This window comes from Hakea prostrata, chromosome 2 (genome assembly GCF_041222555.1).
Source record: "Hakea prostrata isolate BN-2017 chromosome 2, UWA_Hpros_2, whole genome shotgun sequence".
In the NCBI taxonomy this organism is placed as follows: domain Eukaryota; kingdom Viridiplantae; phylum Streptophyta; class Magnoliopsida; order Proteales; family Proteaceae; genus Hakea; species Hakea prostrata.
The window spans coordinates 40579530-40597556 of NC_142601.1; the positions used below are offsets into that span (position 1 = coordinate 40579530).

General features: G+C 39.2%; 1 protein-coding gene and 1 non-coding gene across 2 annotated transcripts; one reads left to right on the forward strand and one right to left on the reverse strand.

The window, feature by feature from the left end:
• Positions 1 to 527: 527 nt before the first annotated feature.
• LOC149024356 (exopolygalacturonase-like) lies at positions 528 to 17804 on the reverse strand. Its single transcript, XM_089143458.1, has 4 exons — positions 17661 to 17804; positions 1908 to 2197; positions 1135 to 1360; positions 528 to 746 (listed from the first exon to the last, which is right to left on the reverse strand). The coding sequence occupies exons 1-4, from the start codon at positions 17802 to 17804 to the stop codon at positions 528 to 530; spliced, it is 879 nt and encodes a 292-aa protein (XP_088999584.1).
• On the forward strand, positions 8872 to 8976 carry LOC149024357 (small nucleolar RNA R71). The gene has a single exon (XR_016171921.1). It is a non-coding gene; the product is annotated as a small nucleolar RNA R71 (small nucleolar RNA).
• Positions 17805 to 18027: the final 223 nt, after the last annotated feature.

The window sequence follows — 18027 nt, forward strand, 5'->3', positions numbered from 1 at the left end:
ATTGAGGGTATTCTAGGAATAAAAATGTTATCATCCTCCATGAGTTCATGCGTTTATAAAAGTAGTATGTTAATATGATTTACTTCTGGAAATCGAAGCTGATCGGGTGCAAAGTAAAGTGAAATCTAATAATCAACTTCTAAATTATTTGATGTTATTTATATTGTTTCTTAGAGTAATGAATATGAATTATTAGAAAATTTGTTTTTTTAAGTATGAACATTTCCCTTCCGTTCCTTCAATTTCCTTGCAACCAGACAAATTGACCATCAAAGATTGAATATTTAGTAAGAAATTAAATTTCAATATATTGAACTTTGAATCAAGTCAAAGAGAAGTAGTAATATAGGTAGGTAGTTATGTTTTAATGGAGAAGGTGTCATATGCTTTTCTCCTTCCATAGTTTCTCCTTTGCTGGGGTACTTGAACCAAACACAACTAGATACTCCAGCTTGAGGAATCACTCTTTAAAAGCAATTCATAAGAAGCCAATTACACAGATGTACGAGAATCAAAATTGAATGGACTCAAAAACACGGACTTGGCATTTGAACGCCCGAGGTAACCCCTTTTGCATTCTCACAAACAGAGGTGCTGTCACCATCACTTGATGTCAAATCAATATCAACGAGCTGTACTCCTTCGCATGGTACGGCTTGACTACATATGAGGGCAACTGCTTCCTTGGTGGCAGATGTACCCTTGATGTTCTTGAAAAGAATGTCTGTGAGCTTCACACGTGAAGGCTGTGCATTGGGTAGGGTTAATAAATGCCATTAGTAATCTTAGAGACAAGGTTTACAAAGCCAATATATAATTACCAGCCTTCAAGTGAAAAAGACGAGGTAGAGCAATCAGGATCCTCTCCTATGACCTGATCGACCTACCTCCCTTCTATCAAACACAAAAGGGGATGGTTAGACGAACATACTTATGCCAACCTAGACAAGGTGAGCTCACACACGAAGTCTAATTGGGTGGGGAGCATATATGTATTAACTTGATGAAAAGAGAGTGATTCTAACAAAATGCTAATTGTGCTTGGAGAGAGACTGTCAATGACTCTGTACAATCAAATTGGGTAGTATTTTGTTGATGTCACATTATTTTACTCGTTGGGCTCATCGAACTTACCGAGGAGTCACACTGGTTCTTGTCACAATATTCTTGGTTGATGATGATGGGGTTTTTCACATTTTTCATGATAAGATCCTCAAATATAACATTAGAAACTTTGTTGTCTTCTGATGCTGGCCATGTTTTGATCCGGACGCCATTGTCAGTTCCAGTAAAAGTACAACTCTTCACTGTGATACCGTTCACTTCCTTTTCATTTTGATATCTCCCAAGGCTTCCCAAGCTGCAAAACAAAGAACAAAACTTGGAGAAAGCCGTTTGAAACAATTTTCATCATCCCTCCTTTTCTTGTTTCCTTTTTTTTGGCGGCGGAGGGGGCTTTGAGATTTAACCCAACCGTAGGAGCCTTAATCTAATACCTAGCCCTGCGTACCCCTGCTAGGGCCAAGCGTAAACTTGACCCAGACCAACCCTAGCAGGGTTTTCCCAACAACTGCCCACCCCTAGTTCACCTTGATTATCATGCACCCATGTAGTCATGGAACTTGCAAACCCATTGCATCCTACTAGGGCTAAGCCCAAGCTTTAATGCCCATAATATCATGGAAATAACAAAGCTCATCAAAGCCCATTTATATCAAGCACATGCTTTATATATGATGAACCTAGCCCACACCTAACTTCAAATACAGGCCCGATCTAATCCTATTTGGGCTCAGGGTGCTTGTGCTAGTTGCTTTTTCTCTGACACCCCTTTATTGTTTCAGATCTGATGTACTAATTACTAGGAGATTTATCAAAGTATTTAGGCATGATTAATATGTCATTACCTGATGCCATGACCTGGTCCACAATTCACATTGGAGACTAAAATGTTGGAAGTACCGTCTCCGACAGAAACACAATCATCACCGGTTCCAATATTACTGTTAGTAACAGTGATGCCGGATGAGTCGCCGATGTGCACACCGTCGGTGTTTCGGCTCGTCGCGAGGGCTTGGATATTGATATCATGGACGGTAAAGTCACCGCTTTCAACAATACCTATGTGAAAAGCCTTCTTGTTGATTAAAGTGATGCCGCTTAATGATCCGCCGGTAATTTTAAAAAGGCGCAAGGTCTGCAACAAAAGCGAAAGTTCAAGAAGGGAAACAAATATTAAGGATCCAATTGTTTCCATGTAAAAATACAATAACTCACTGATTCAGCCATTTTGCAGTTTGAATTGCTATTGTGATCACAACTACTGCCCCAAGAGGCTTCTCCTTGACCATCCGAGAGATCCAGTTCCGGACCCAGTGATGTCCAGCTCGTTTAGACTATCAAATGTGATCCATGACTCGGTAGATCCCGAGGAAGTTGGAGCTATTAATTTGCCGCTTATCTCAACACGAGGAGATTTCTTGTTTCCACAAGGACCACTAAACATGATTGAAGTAAGAAAGTAGTCACCTTTTGGGACCAAAAGGCTGGATGGTTCAGTAGATTTACATGCAGCGGCCCATGCATTAAGGAAGGCCTTATTATTATTTGTTTTCCCGTCGCCAACTGCTCCATACTTGGTGACATCAAACACTCAGCCACCTCGTGAATCATCACCTGGTGGCGGCCCGGAAGCATCTCTCGGTGCAGATGCTGGTGATGGCGTTCCAGTCGGAGTTTCACCTTTCGAGGTTCCTTTTTTATGTTTTGATTTGAGAAGCCGAGTCTCAATAGTTCTAGCTTTAGCCACCCATAGAAGGAAGCCTAGTAAACATATTAACATAAGAAGCCTGCCCGAATCCATCGTTGATTTCTCCTAAGAAAATAAAGACTATAAGACAAGTGAGAAAGGCAAACGAGCTAGGATCATAAACAAGGATCAGGCAGAGCCTTAGAGACCTTGCTTGGGACGAGAGGTTTGGTTGATACGAACTCCAACAGATGTCTAGTGGACTCCGTTCAAGTTGTAACGCTTGTGGGAGGGAGTTGATATTTATGCTCCGAATTTCCATCCTTATTTGGGCTTTACACGTGAATTTAGCGAGAGAGATCTTAACTCACTGTTCTTGTTAATATTAACTGTGCGGTAAGAAATCCACATTCAAATAAGGATTGGCTGCCCTTTTCTTTAGGAAAAAGAATGAGAGGAAGAAAAAGAGAGTAGGTAATATGTGGTTCTTTGGCTTGTTAGTTTGGTTATGCTGTTTCGTAGTTTGTTTTTCTCTCTTTTTGAGTGAGTGGAATAATTTCTTAATGAAGGTTCTTGGTCAGGGGATTCTCCCTCAACTGAGTATACCACTTGATAAGGAACTGGTGAGCGATGGGTGTATTGGGGGAGTTGTTGTTGCCAGTTTGAGTGTTTATTTTTCCTTGTAATCCTTTTTATCCCCTTTCCATAAAGATGTTTTATTTATTTTTTGTAAAGAAAAAAATAAAAATAAAAAGGATTTATTTTGGTCTATGGTCAGGCTTTATGTACAGATGATAAATTTAGGAACTTGGATCCGCTACGGTGCTGGAAGGTCACCACATAATGGTGTTAAATTTTCAGTTACAGTTGATGAGTTTAGGGACTGGGTCCTCTATGGTGCAAAGTAGGTAACCAATCTGGAAATTAGGGGATTACCCCAATATAGAACCACACACGGAAGAAAGATCCTAAATGTCCACGGAATGATCATTCAACTATTGTATAGAAGAAGCCTTACACATACTTTGTATTTTTTTTGGTACGACACATGTTCAATATTTTATTTGTTTGTTTTAGTGAATATATTAACTTGTTAAATAGAAGGTTAAGATGATTTTGTTTGGCTTGGGTTTCCCTCCAAGTAGGGGATGGCCCATTACTTGAGTTATCCCATGTGGTTTATGGATGGGCAAGTTTGTTTTTCTCTTAAGAGGTCCAAAGGGGGAGAAATTGCTTGTTTTTGTGGATGAAACAATAAAGGAAGGAATCCCAAAATAGAGAAGAATGAGCTCAAGTCTTGTTTTTGTGTGTGCCTTGCGCACATGGCATTCGGGACGATGTAGGCCAAGTCTATCGGAAAGCCGACGTAGAGAGAATAGGTGACGTGCGCCTCCATTGGAGAGATCTTGTCTTGGTGCCCTCCTTTAGGCACGAGGTTTCCGCTATCAATGTGTGAGATCACTCTAGCAGATTGAAGCATGCACTTGTCCTTCTTAACATCAGTGCACTCCTCATCACGAGAGAATGGACAAGACCATCCAGTGCTCAATCCAAAGATAGTATGTCGTCGAACTCACAGCCTGGTGCATTCCATCTGCTCTCACTTGGGACGTAAGGAGGTCCAAGATGTGTGCTAGCGGCCATGTGGAGAAGGGGATGTGGATGTCCCACACCTTGCTCTCTATCACCAATCATTTGTCCTCTTCACCAACTAGCTCGATCGTGTCGCTAACCAATCAAAAATAAAATCCTATGCTAAGCGTGGGGTCAAACTATGGGGAAGTAAAAGGCTAAGTTACTTAGATTGAATTTAACACAACCTAATTTAAACTAAATCTATTAATTAATGGAAAAACTTAAACTATGAATATTTGAAGATCTTTGGGATTTTGAATCCCCAATGCTTTTCCCTAAGGGATATAACCCTACACTTCAAAGTAAATTAGGGATGGTCTTCCTAGATATGCCCTATCTTCGCAGGACTATCGTCCTTCGCAAAAGCTTGGCACGCTTAGTTCGCTGAGCTATAGAACATCTTTGGCCAAACTCAGACACAATCAACTAGAAGAGATAGAACAATCGAATTAATGAAATAAGCATGGTTCATCTACATCCCAAAGAAAAGGAACTAGCTACTCATTATCACAAAGTTCATAAGAAAAATAAAGATGAAACATAGGGAGAGAGAGAGAGAGAGAGAGAGAGAGAGAGAGAGAGATGTGGTCTTTTTCTTCAGCAATGAGAGAGATGAGAGCCGCGTTCGCCGTCTTCTTTTCTTCTCTGTGGCTGGCTTCTTTTTTATGTCTCCCACACACAATGAATCCCCTCTCTTTACCCGTAGATTTGACCTTTATTCGTTCAGATTTTGGAAAAACTCAAAATCATATAGTTGTAGATATTTTCAATATCGTTCCATAGTATCTTGAATCACCACAATCCAAGCTCATACGAGAGAGATATTCCCAAAATACTGAAGGTATGTCTGTTTACCCGATTTTCAGATTTATTACCAATTTTGTTCCTTAGACCTCCACCTGTTTCCAATTTGACTAAGATCTCACTTTTCATGATTTCTTGGGCAGCAAGATTGAATGCCATGATTTAAAATCCACCAATATCTAATATATTTCCCAACTTTACTCCATATTATCTCTAATATCCAAAATCACCTTATTCCTGAAAAATACACAAAAATACGAAAGCTCTCTTCAATTAAATAAGTATGGGGAATTAAATCAAATAAATAATGGTAAATGCATGCTTATCAAATACCCCCACACTTGAGTGTTTGCTAGTCCTCGAGCAAAACGAAACAATAAATGCAATACGGGAAATAAATATAGAAAAACCTAACTCACTTTCATAGGAATCACGGTTGCACTTGAGCATGTGCAACAATCCTTTAAACCCCTAGGTTACCCTAGTGGACGAGTTGTGTCTCGTGAGTGTTTCCAGAGAATATACACACAAAATTCTTAAGTGCTCTTCTAATTATTCCGGCAATAGTAAGAGTAAAAAGATAGATTCCAAGACAAAGACACTCCATTATAGATTGAAGGGAATATAGGCACCCCTACACTTAAGCTTTTTACACCCTCTCTTGAATCTAGCTCTAGGCAAACAATTCAATCGAGAAGTCTCCACTTATCTTCAGTCTACCAATTCACCCTCGGATAAGACTAAACTAGGTACCAAATAATACCAAGAACTCAAGATCTAAGAAATATTGACCTTCTTAGACATTTCACCTTTATAAGCACATTACTTCACTTCTTTCTTTAATGGTCGCAGCTTGTAGTCCGTGCAATTTCTTGCCTCTTAAGCTTTCTAGATGGCCTATGTAACGAGTGTTGGGTCAGCCTCTCTCAAGCCAGATGGCCTTAAGGGATTAGGTGTAGAATACCCCTCGAACTTACTTACTCAAGCCAACTAGGCTACAGGCCAAGAGTAGACCTAAGACACCCCAATTGTTTGACTTGAGGCACGATGTTGGTGACAACGAGACCCGGTTACTAAGAAGGAGGTCTAAACTTTAAACTTCAGCAGATTTTTTTTTCTTTTTTCCTCACATTATACTTCAATTCACTTCACATTTAAATAATCTAAAATCGGTCTCAACTTGTCACCATAAGCACAAGGCAATACAAGATAACTAGATGAGCAAACCTTTTGGACTACCTGGAGTTCCTATTTTCCGATTCAACCTCAGTCTCAAAATGTAAAACCCATTACTATTCTCTCAAGAGAGTTTTCATTACATTAGATGGGATTTCTAAACACTTAAACTCTCATTTTGTATCTAATCAAGGAATTAAAACATGTATCTTACCAAAGCCAAAAAAAATTGGGCACTTTTTATCTTTGTGACAATGCTCTACCAACTATCAACAAGTCTTACTCGAGTTGACACCCCCCCACACTTAAATTATGCAATGACCTCAGTGCATGCAAGATATATAAAAAAAAAATGATAGAAGCAAATAGAGGAAAGAGTTTACCCGAAGTTTAAAATCATGATAGAGCACGCAACAATAAAGCCTAACAACAAACAAAGAAAAGAGATGAAAAAGAACAAGAAATAACATCTAAACAAATGGGTTGCCTCCCATAAAGCGCTAAGTTTAGAGTCTTTAGCCAAACTCAGTTAGATGCAGCCAATGGAGGTGGAGGCTCAAATCTAAATGTGAATGGTGAGTTCTCCAAAGAAGTGGTAGAGTCCAACAATGTGTTGACTTCCTCAATATTTAGGTTAGATTCCCCAAATGGCAAGTAATGTTGTAGGGGATCATCAATCAGCATGTTTCGAATATAATCAACCACTGCCTCATCAATAAAGTTAATCACAAAGCACTCTTCATCCCTATTTGAGCTTAAGGATGCATTGAAGATGTTGACTCTAAGTTTCTTATTGTCAAATAATATGTCCATGACACCTGATCTACAATTGATGCAAGCATTCGCAGTGGCTAAAAAGGGCCATCGAAGAATGACTGGGTGGTAAGTTATTGGTAGTTGTATTGTCCATATCTAGGATAAAAAAATCAACAGGAAAATATAGATCCTCAACCTTTACCAAAACGTTTTCAAGTAGCCCACGGGTTCGTAAGATTGAGCGGTTTGCCAATTGTAGAATCACATCAGTAGATTTCAAATCTCCTAGACCAAACCTATCATAAACTGAACCGGGTAAAATATTCACACTAGCTCCCAAATCAAGCAATGCTTTACTCATGGATAAATCTCCAATGACACATGAAATTAAAGGTGTACCTGGATCTTTAAGTTTTGGGGGCAGTTGGTTGGAAATTACCGAGCTGACTTGTTCAGTTAGGTGCACAGTTTTAGGTGTTTGAGTCTTCAACTTACGCTTCTGGGTGCACAAATCTTTTAGAAACTTAGCATAAGCTGAGACTTGCTTAATAGCATCTAATAGTGGGAGATTGATACGAACTTGTTGGAATAAATCAATCATCTCTTGCATCCTAGCATTCTTTCTAGAATCGGAATTGAGGACTGAAGAGATTCAGGGAAGGGGGCTTTGGGAGTGTAAGATTTAGGAGTAGGACCCTCTACAATCGGAATGTGCAACCCCTTACAAGGAAATTGATGGGAAATACTCACAGGTGGTGTTTCTTTACTAGGCTTGTGTGCATCATCGCCAGTGTCATGGGTCAAATCAACCTCCTCTCGACTCTCAAGATCAATGGGCAATGGCTTGGGAGTAGGCAAAGGTGCATAATATTTCTTCCCACTACGTGTCACAATAGAGACCGCTTGGACTTGTTCTTTCCTAGACCCAATTTGATGATTAGGGTTACCGATTGGTTGACTAGGTAACCGACCAACCTCCCTCCTACCGATGGCATCAGCTAGTTGACCAAGTTGGGTTTCCAATTTGTTAATGGACCGAGAATGGGAATGCAACAATTGAGTGTTTTGCTCTAATCCACAAAGTGCTTTTAGTACCTTATCCTCAAATGATGAATTATGTGAGGGTTGTGGAGAAGATGGTTGCTCATTCCTATAGGCATTTTGGTGCATATTAAATGGAGATGGCCTATAAGGTATTTGATTAGAGGGATTGGGCATTGAGTTTTGCCATGAAAAATTGGGGTGGTTTCGCCATCCGGAGTTGTAGGTATTGGAATATGGATCTTTGCCCAATTTAGAGACTCCTTGGGCCAAATGTGTATGCTCCTTAACAAACTCAGGGTATTGTGTAGCCAAATAGCAATGAGTGACATGATGGGATAGGCTAAAACATAAAGCACATGCTTCAATCTGATTAGGTGGAGAGAAACTTGTAGGAAGTGGAGATGGAGTTTGTTGTCCTAATGATAAGAGATGGTCCAATTTATTTGATAGCAAGTCAACCTTAGTGCTCATCTCAATGGTAGAATTGATCTCATAGAGACCACTTATCTTTGGTTGCCCAATGGATGGAATCTCAGTCCTAGCTGCTGAAGCATGGTGTTGGGAGTTTTCACTAAGGATCTCAAAAATTCCCATGCCTCATTCTCATTCTTGTGCATGAAAGTCCCACCACAAGAAAAATCAACCATTTGCCTATGTCGGTCTCTAAGGCCATCATAAAAGCATTGAACCAATTTCCAATTAGAAATAGCATGGTGGGGGCACTTTCTAAGTAATTCTTTTAGTCTTTCCCGGGCCTCATGAAAATTTTCTCCTTCTTGTTGGGAGAAACTCGTTATCACTCTCCAAATGCTATTGGTATGGCCAATGGGGAAGAACTTTTTAAAGGAACTCCTATTGCATTTCTGCTAAAGTAGAAATTTTAACATTGTCCAAAAAATGAAGCCAATGCTTAGCTTTATCTTTAAGGGAGAATGGGAAAAGAAGTAACCTTAAAGCATAAACTGAGAGGTTTTGAATTTTAAGCATGGAGGACACCTCTAAAAACTTATCTAAGTGCTTATAAGGCTCTTGATTGACAAGTCCATAAAAAGATGGTAGCATTTGAATCACACTAGATTTGATCTCATATTGAGCCGCCTCTATGTCGTGCAACTTAATACAAGAAACCGGAGTATATATCGTAGGAATGAAATGCTCACTCAAGGGCCTCATTGGAGGCTCATAGTTTGCCATGGTTCCTTGCCTTCTAAGGTTGGCCAAAGTCTCTTCTAACTCTAAGTCAAGTGGAGTCAACGCAGGGTATAGGGACCGACAACCATGCATACATACAGAAGAAGAAAAAGAAGAAGAAGCTAAATAAGTAAAATTAAAAGAAAATAAGTATAGCAAAAGGGAGAGTTTAGGACGTACCTGAAGCGCAATCCACGTGATCTTTCGAACAAAAGTTACACATGTGGGATCTGAGGGATGGGATTTTTAAAAATTAACCTAAACAACCCAATCTAATGCAAATATTACAATTTAAAAGTCCTAAATACAATTATATCTAAGAAGAAAAGATAACAACCTAATCTAATTATCGAATTGCTACTCTTGCAAGAACCTATAAAACAAAAGAAAAAGAGATTAGTTAAATAATCAAAGACAAAAATTAGAAATTAAAAACTCTAAAATTACTCTAAAATTTATGCCTAATTGACAAAAATCAATCCTAGCAACCGTGCTTTGGTTCCCCGGCAACGGCGCCAAAATTTGATCGTGTCGCTAACCAATCAAAAATAAAATCCTATACTAATCTAGCAAGCAAAAAGTACGGGGTCGAACTATGGGGAACTAAAAGGCTAAGTTACTAAGATTGAATTTAACACAACCTAATTTAAACTAAATCTATTAATTAATGCGAAAACTTAAACTATGAATATATGAAGATCTTTGGGATTTCGAATCCCCAATGCTTTTCCCTAACCGATATAACTCTACACTTCAAAGTAAATTAGGGATGATCTTCCTAGATATACCCTATCTTCACAAGACTATCGTCCTTTGCAGAAGCTTGGCACGCTTAGTTCGCTGAGCTATAGAACATCTTTGGTCAAACTCAAACACAATCAACTAGAAGAGATAGAGCAATCAAATTAATGAAATAAGCATGGTTCATCTACATCCCAAAGAAAAGGAACTAGCTACTCATTATCACAAAGTTCATAAGAAAAATAATGATGAAACATAGGGAGAGAGAGAGAGAGAGAGAGAGAGAGAGAGAGAGAGAGAGAGATGTGGTCTTTTTCTTCAGCAATGAGAGAGATGAGAGCCGCGTTTTCCGTCTTCTTTTCTTCTTTGTAGCTTGCTTCTCTTTTATGTCTCTCGCTTACAATGAATCCCCTCTCTTTACCCGTAGATTTTACCTTTATTCGTTCGGATTTTGGAAAAACTCAAAACTAAAAGTTGTAGATATTTTCAACATCGTTCCATAGCATCTTGAATCACTTCAATCCAAGCTTATACGAGAGAGATCTCACTTTTCATGATTTTCAGATTTATTACCAATTTTGTTCCTTAGAACTCCACATGTTTCCAATTTGACTAAGATCTCACTTTTCATGATTTCTTGGGCAGCAAGATTGAATGCCATGATTTAAAATCCACCAATGTCTAATATATTTGCCAACTTTACTCCATATTATCTCTAATATCCAAAATCACCTTATTCCTGAAAACTACACAATTAGCTCTCTTCAATTAAATAACTATGGGGGATGTAAATAGATAATGGTAAATGCATGCTTATCAAGCTCCTCGTGGTAAGTCAGGTTCCACAATGCAGAGAACCTTGATAAGCTGGTGGAATAGGAAGAGTGGGATGAGTATCTTGGAGGCAGTGTTGAAGGTAATGTGTAATGGAATGGCAAGGGACGAAAAGGGCTACCTTGTGCACAACAAAGAGATTTTTGAAGAACACGTAATATTCCTTGGGGAATGACCAAGTATGGAAGATGTTGAATTGGGTGTGGTAGGGAAAAGCTGGATGGCACTTCAACCAGTCATCTCTTATGCCATATTTAGAGATAAGAATTGCCAAATTATCTTGATAAGTGGTTCTGCATCGGCTGATGATAGTGCGACAGGGGATATCACTATAAATTGGTGGAGGTAGGTTGGAGAGTTGAGGTGGTCCAAAGTCGTCATCAGAAGGAGACTCCCCATTGGGGGAATTCGGAGGTGGTCTTGAGGACGAAACCCCAGGAGTAAATGGGACACAGAGAGGGAGGACAAATTGGATACTTGGGGTGGCTTCAAGGGTCTAGATAAGAAATCTGCTGGCACCTTATGTTTGCCTTTGACATCTTTTACTGTAAATGACCATTGGGCCCGTTTTAACAGTTGATAGTCCGGAAGCATCCTTGACTTGAATTGGAGTATGTGGGGGGAATGTTGTCATATCCATTTCAATCTGGAGCGTATGACCAATGAGGTGGATCTGAAACTTTTCAATGCCTGTTCTGACAGCAAGGATCTCTCTAAAGTTGTTATGGTATGAGTGTTCAGCTGTAGTGAAAGTACCACCTTTATAACCGCAAACCTGTCCTTTTCCATGGAGTTCTTCAAAGAGGATTGCTGCCCATAATTTGTCACCGGCATCTGTGGTGCACACCGCGCGCACTGCAGAGAGGGGATTTCCAACGGAGGGAGCTTTTGGGCAATTTGCTTAATTTTCTTATATTATATGTTGACTTGTGGTAGCATTAATGGTAAAGTGATCATTAATCTATGAAATCTTGATAATTCCATCTGATATCTTGCTAATCTAAGGGATCTTTAACATATTCTCTTATATGCCCCTTCAAACTCAACAGGGATGAAATCAGCTTGAGGTTGGATGCCAAAATATTGAAGCAAGCACAAGATAATGTGTTAGTGAAAATGTCAACCACTTCATCTTTAGTTTAGATGAAGCGGGCACCCAAATTGCCCTTGGCAACTTAATCACTCACAAGGTGAAAATTGATTTCAACATGCTTAGTTTTAGCATAAAACACTCGGTTGGAAGTGAGATACATGGCCCCTACATTGTCACACCATAGTATTGGAGCGGAGGGGAGAAACACCGTAGTTCTTTTAGTTGAGATATTAGCCAAGTGAGTTCAACAAAGAGTATCGGTGAATGCACAATACTCGGCCTTCATGCTTGGTTTAGCCACGAGATGCTTGCCTTCGAAAAATCCATGATATCAAATTGGTTCCATGAAAAATTGCAAATCCTCTTGTAGATTTTTGATAATCGGAGCAACCAGCCCAACCAAGAACGTAATCAGGCGAGATAACTTCACGCCAAAGGTTGTTTTGTGAAGATGAGGCCAATGTCAACAAGTGGCCGTGGAGATAATGAATAATTCAATTTACGGCTGCCCAATGATTGAGAGTTGGGCAACGCATGAATTGACACATTTGATTAGCTGTGGATTTGATATCCGGACAAGTAAATGTGGCATATTGCAAGGCGCGTGTACTAGGATACAAATTAAGATCACTCATTGGAGTACCAAAAAACTTGGATAATTGGGCTGATGAAGCCATTGGAGTATACACCGGTTTGCAAAGAGACATATTTATCTTGGCTGGTAAATCTAGAATGTATTGGCATTGTGTAAGAACAAGGCCATGAGAGGTAGGGAGCACACTAATTCCCAAGAAATAATGTAGAGGCCCCAAGTCCTTGTTAGCGAAGGTAGATGCCATGGTGCCGATGAAATGGGTTAGTGTTGCATCACTATTGCTAGTGATAGTGATCTCATCAACATGAATTAACATATAGATCATCGCATCAACCTTGTTGCATATGAAAAGAGAGGTATCAGTCTTCAAACCTATAAAACCATTTTCAAATAGAAAGCAGCTAAGATGATCAAACCAAGCATGTGGGGCTTGCTTTAGGCCATTATGTGAGCGCTCAAGTCAACATACATGGTTAGGACGAACAGGATTGATGAACCTTGAAGGTTGGGACATAAATACCACTTCATTAAGAACTCCGTGGAGAAATGCATTTTGGACATCAAGTTGGCCAACAGCCAAAGATTTTGAAAATGCAAGGGATAAGACCGTTCGAGTGGTAGTGGGTTTAACAACGGGACTGAATGTTTCATTATAGCGAGGCCTCCTCCTTGATTGTAACCTTGACAAGAAGGCGTGCTCTATATGTATGAAGAATGCCATCAACCTTTCTCTTAATACGAAACACCCACTTGCGACCGATGATGTTCAAACCCGCACTTAATTTGGACGAGGGCCAAATTACCATTTCTTGTGAGAGCATTAAACCCATTGTCCATGGCTTGACGCCATTCGGATGTTCGCTTGCAATGGTGAAGGAGGTGGGTTCAACAATTAGAGGGGCCGAGATAGATACGTAAACTTTGGGACGGTGAGTGCCATCGCGTTGACGAGTTACCTTGGGATGATGCTTGGGAGGAGGTGGACGAGCAGGTGGGTCAACCACACGGTCCTTGCGGGAATGGGAGTGGCTTGGGAAGGAGAGGGCGAAGTCAATGTACGAGGTTAAGGGGAAATAGGTGGAGAGGATGGTGAGGTTTTGGGAAATGATGATGCAGTAGGGGATGGTTGAAGCATGCCAATGTATAATGCACATCAAGATACTGGTAAGTGATCGTAAGTTGGATGCACACCATGCATTCAAAACATTGGAGAGAAATTTTGTAGCATAGGGGTGGGAAACTGACTCAATAAAAAAATTGCTTTAGTTAATGCTTATTGCGAAAAATTCCAAGGTACAGAGGCATGTGCATGTAAGGCTAGCCTAATCTTTACAATACGACGAAGTCGGCATTCTGCACCTTCCTCCTTCTCATCCCAAGGATAGCGTGTAACACGATGTGCAATACCAGCTTGGTCAAGAAAGTGAGAGATTGTTGGGTACTCCTCGCCCAATCACTATGGAATCTCTTAATTTTGCGGCTCAAATTCATTCTCGACCAACATTTTAAACTTCAAAACACAGGAAAGCCTCAGATTTAAGGGCAATTGGATACACCAAAATAAATTACTAAAAGCATTAAGAAACATAACATAATAACGATGTCCTTCGATACGAGAAGGGACTTATGAACGTGATTGATCGCTGGCGACAATCAAGGGCCTTATGAGCCATTTGTTGCAGATCTGACAATATGTTTCATGCATTAGATGAAGGATGCATTAGATGAAGGATGAGCACTAGAACCATGGTGAGAGTGGGAGGCAACATCGTCGAAGAGTGGCTGGCTAAAAGATCAATGAGATTCCACCACGATAATTGCCAAAATGTCCACAATAGCCATGGCGACGGGAACCATTCAACGAACATTGTTGCCACCAAAATTACGTGACCGACTACTACAAGCCATATTAGCAGCTGCCCGAGGTATATTGAGGAGAGTCGAATCATCTTTGAGTCGGAGCACTTGAGTAAAAAGCAGTTACGAATATCACATAAGTTACAGGGATCACACGTGGAGACTAAGCTAACAAACACAACATACTGGACCTAATTAATTCTCTTTCTTCTTCTTTTTTTTTTTGTTGTGTTGTTGTTGTTGTTGTTGAAGAGTAGACTAATTTCATTGCTAGAAAAATGCCTAAAATCCAGATTACATGCCTCTAGAATCCAAGGAATGGATATGGGCAAAACTAGCTCACGCACAAGTTAAGGCCTTGTGTGGGAGAGAATCCACAGCCAAATTGGACTTTCTCAAAACAGGAAATTGTTGTTGAAGGGTTTTAATAGTTTTAATTCTTCTACTTCATTCCACTGATCATGAAGAGAGATTAATTGTTTTTTTTATATTTTCTAGAGTCCTTTCACAATGCCATAATGAAGTTGCATGGGTCCTTTATGCTAATACAATTATCTATTTTCTAAACTCAAGGGATTGGTTCAATTGCAACACCAGCTTGGCCACTAGTTGAGGACCATGAATATTAAAATCCGGATGACATCTCTCAAGTTGAATAAACAGATTTTGCCACCTTCCATTACCCAAGACGCTACACCTCTAACATATCTCCCTCATAAATTGAAGAAAAAATTATAAAAATTCATCCCAACAAATGTTAGTCCCCCGAAGATTGGATCTCGTTGATCAATGAACAACGAAATTGGATGCTTTGCAATTCATCATACTCCTGTTGGGGTATCAAAGTTCTCCGATAAGAACCAATATGCACAAGAGATGGGAGAGAGTCAATGTTAGGGCACCTTGAATTTTTCCCACAACACCAAAGATATGACTTCTTCCCTTCCCCACCACCAGCACCTCCATTACCCCGCCTCCTCAGGATGTTTCAAACATTGGAACACGAGATTCTCTTGGAGCCCCCATGTCCCTCGGAGCTTCTCTATCCTCACACATTATTCGAGTTTAATAAAATTCAGGAGAAGATTTCTTCGGAAAAGAAAAGAAAAGAAAGTTAACTAAATTTCCAATAAGGATTTCTGTTTGAAATTGTGGAGGAGGCACAAAATTACGTTGAAGATATTTTTTTAAAAGGTATTAAATAAATTACCAAGAATATGTGACCGAAAAAATGAATAGAAAATAATAGGTAAATAAATGATAGGTAATAAGAAAATAAAGGTATTTCAATTAAAATAGAGGATAAATTCATCAAGTTAAAATTTTCCATGAAATAGGAATACACGCACTTTGTATAACTAGTAAAGTACTACATGCAATGCAAGTGAGTTTTTGTTGGTTTTTGAATAATTATAGGTGTGTTGATCACTTGATTTCATTTGGTAGTGGCATTTTCGTACAATTTTTTTTTATGACAGCTATTGTAGTATATGGAGTTCGTATGAGACTTGAGATGGTTGATTCTAAGCATGAATATCAAGAGGTTGGGCTTTAGTGGAGATGATTAATTCACTTGATTTCATTTGGTAGTGGCATTTTCGTACAATGTTTTTTTTTTTTATGAGGACTATTGTAGTATATGGAGTTCGTATGAGAATTGAGATGGTTGATTCTTAGCATGAATATCAAGAGGTTGTGCTTTAGTGGAGATGATTAATTACAATTAATACTAAATTGCAAATGAATATATTTTTCTTTTCCCTTTTCTATAGATAAACGAGTGGATATATTCGCAATGCCATAGTGACGCTTTTTTACATCTTTTTTTTTTTTTTTTAAGGGGTGGGGTGGGGTTAATAGATTTAATTCTCTAATGGGATTTGAGACAGTTGGGATCTATGCATGAATATCAAGAAGACCATAAGTTGGGTTTTAATGGAGGGGATTCATTGCAATTAATATTATTATATAATTAGAGTAAAAGACTAATTAATGAGCTAGTACAATAACAATTTTTTACATAAGTAACCAAACCCTTTTAGCGAGTAATTGAGGGTATTCTAGGAATAAAAATGTTATCATCCTCCATGAGTTCATGCGTTTATAAAAGTAGTATGTTAATATGATTTACTTTTGGAAATCGAAGCTGATCGGGTGCAAAGTAAAGTGAAATCTAATAATCAACTTCTAAATTATTTGATGTTATTTATATTGTTTCTTAGAGTAATGAATATGAATTATTAGAAAATTTGTTTTTTTAAGTATGAACATTTCCCTTCCGTTCCTTCAATTTCCTTGCAACCAGACAAATTGACCATCAAAGATTGAATATTTAGTAAGAAATTAAATTTCAATATATTGAACTTTGAATCAAGTCAAAGAGAAGTAGTAATATAGGTAGGTAGTTATGTTTTAATGGAGAAGGTGTCATATGCTTTTCTCCTTCCATAGTTTCTCCTTTGCTGGGGTACTTGAACCAAACACAACTAGATACTCCAGCTTGAGGAATCACTCTTTAAAAGCAATTCATAAGAAGCCAATTACACAGATGTACGAGAATCAAAATTGAATGGACTCAAAAACACGGACTTGGCATTTGAACGCCCGAGGTAACCCCTTTTGCATTCTCACAAACAAGAGGTGCCTGTCACCATCACTTGATGTCAAATCAATATCAACGAGCTGTACTCCTTCGCATGGTACGGCTTGACTACATATGAGGGCAACTCGCTTCCTTGGTGGCAGATGTACCCTTGATGTTCTTGAAAAGAATGTCTGTGAGCTTCACACGTGAAGGCTGTGCATTGGGTAGGGTTAATAAATGCCATTAGTAATCTTAGAGACAAGGTTTACAAAGCCAATATATAATTACCAGCCTTCAAGTGAAAAAGACGAGGTAGAGCAATCAGGATCCTCTCCTATGACCTGATCGACCTACCTCCCTTCTATCAAACACAAAAGGGGATGGTTAGACGAACATACTTATGCCAACCTAGACAAGGTGAGCTCACACACGAAGTCTAATTGGGTGGGGAGCATATATGTATTAACTTGATGAAAAGAGAGTGATTCTAACAAAATGCTAATTGTGCTTGGAGAGAGATTGCCAATGACTCCGTACAATCAAATTGGGTAGTATTTTGTTGATGTCACATTATTTTACTCGTTGGGCTCATCGAACTTACCGAGGAGTCACACCGGTTCTTGTCACAATATTCTTGGTTGATGATGATGGGGTTTTTCACATTTTTCATGATAAGATCCTCAAATATAACATTAGAAACTTTGTTGTCTTCTCGATGCTGGCCATGTTTTGATCCGGACGCCATTGTCGGGCCCGAAAAAAGTACAACTCTTCACCGTGATACCGTTCACTTCCTTTTCATTTTGATATCTCCCAAGGCTTCCCAAGCTGCAAAACAAAGAACAAAACTTGGAGAAAGCCGTTTGAAACAATTTTCATCATCCCTCCTTTTCTTGTTTCCTTTTTTGGCGGCGGAGGGGGCTCTGAGATTTAACCCAACCGTAGGAGCCTTAATCTAATACCTAGCC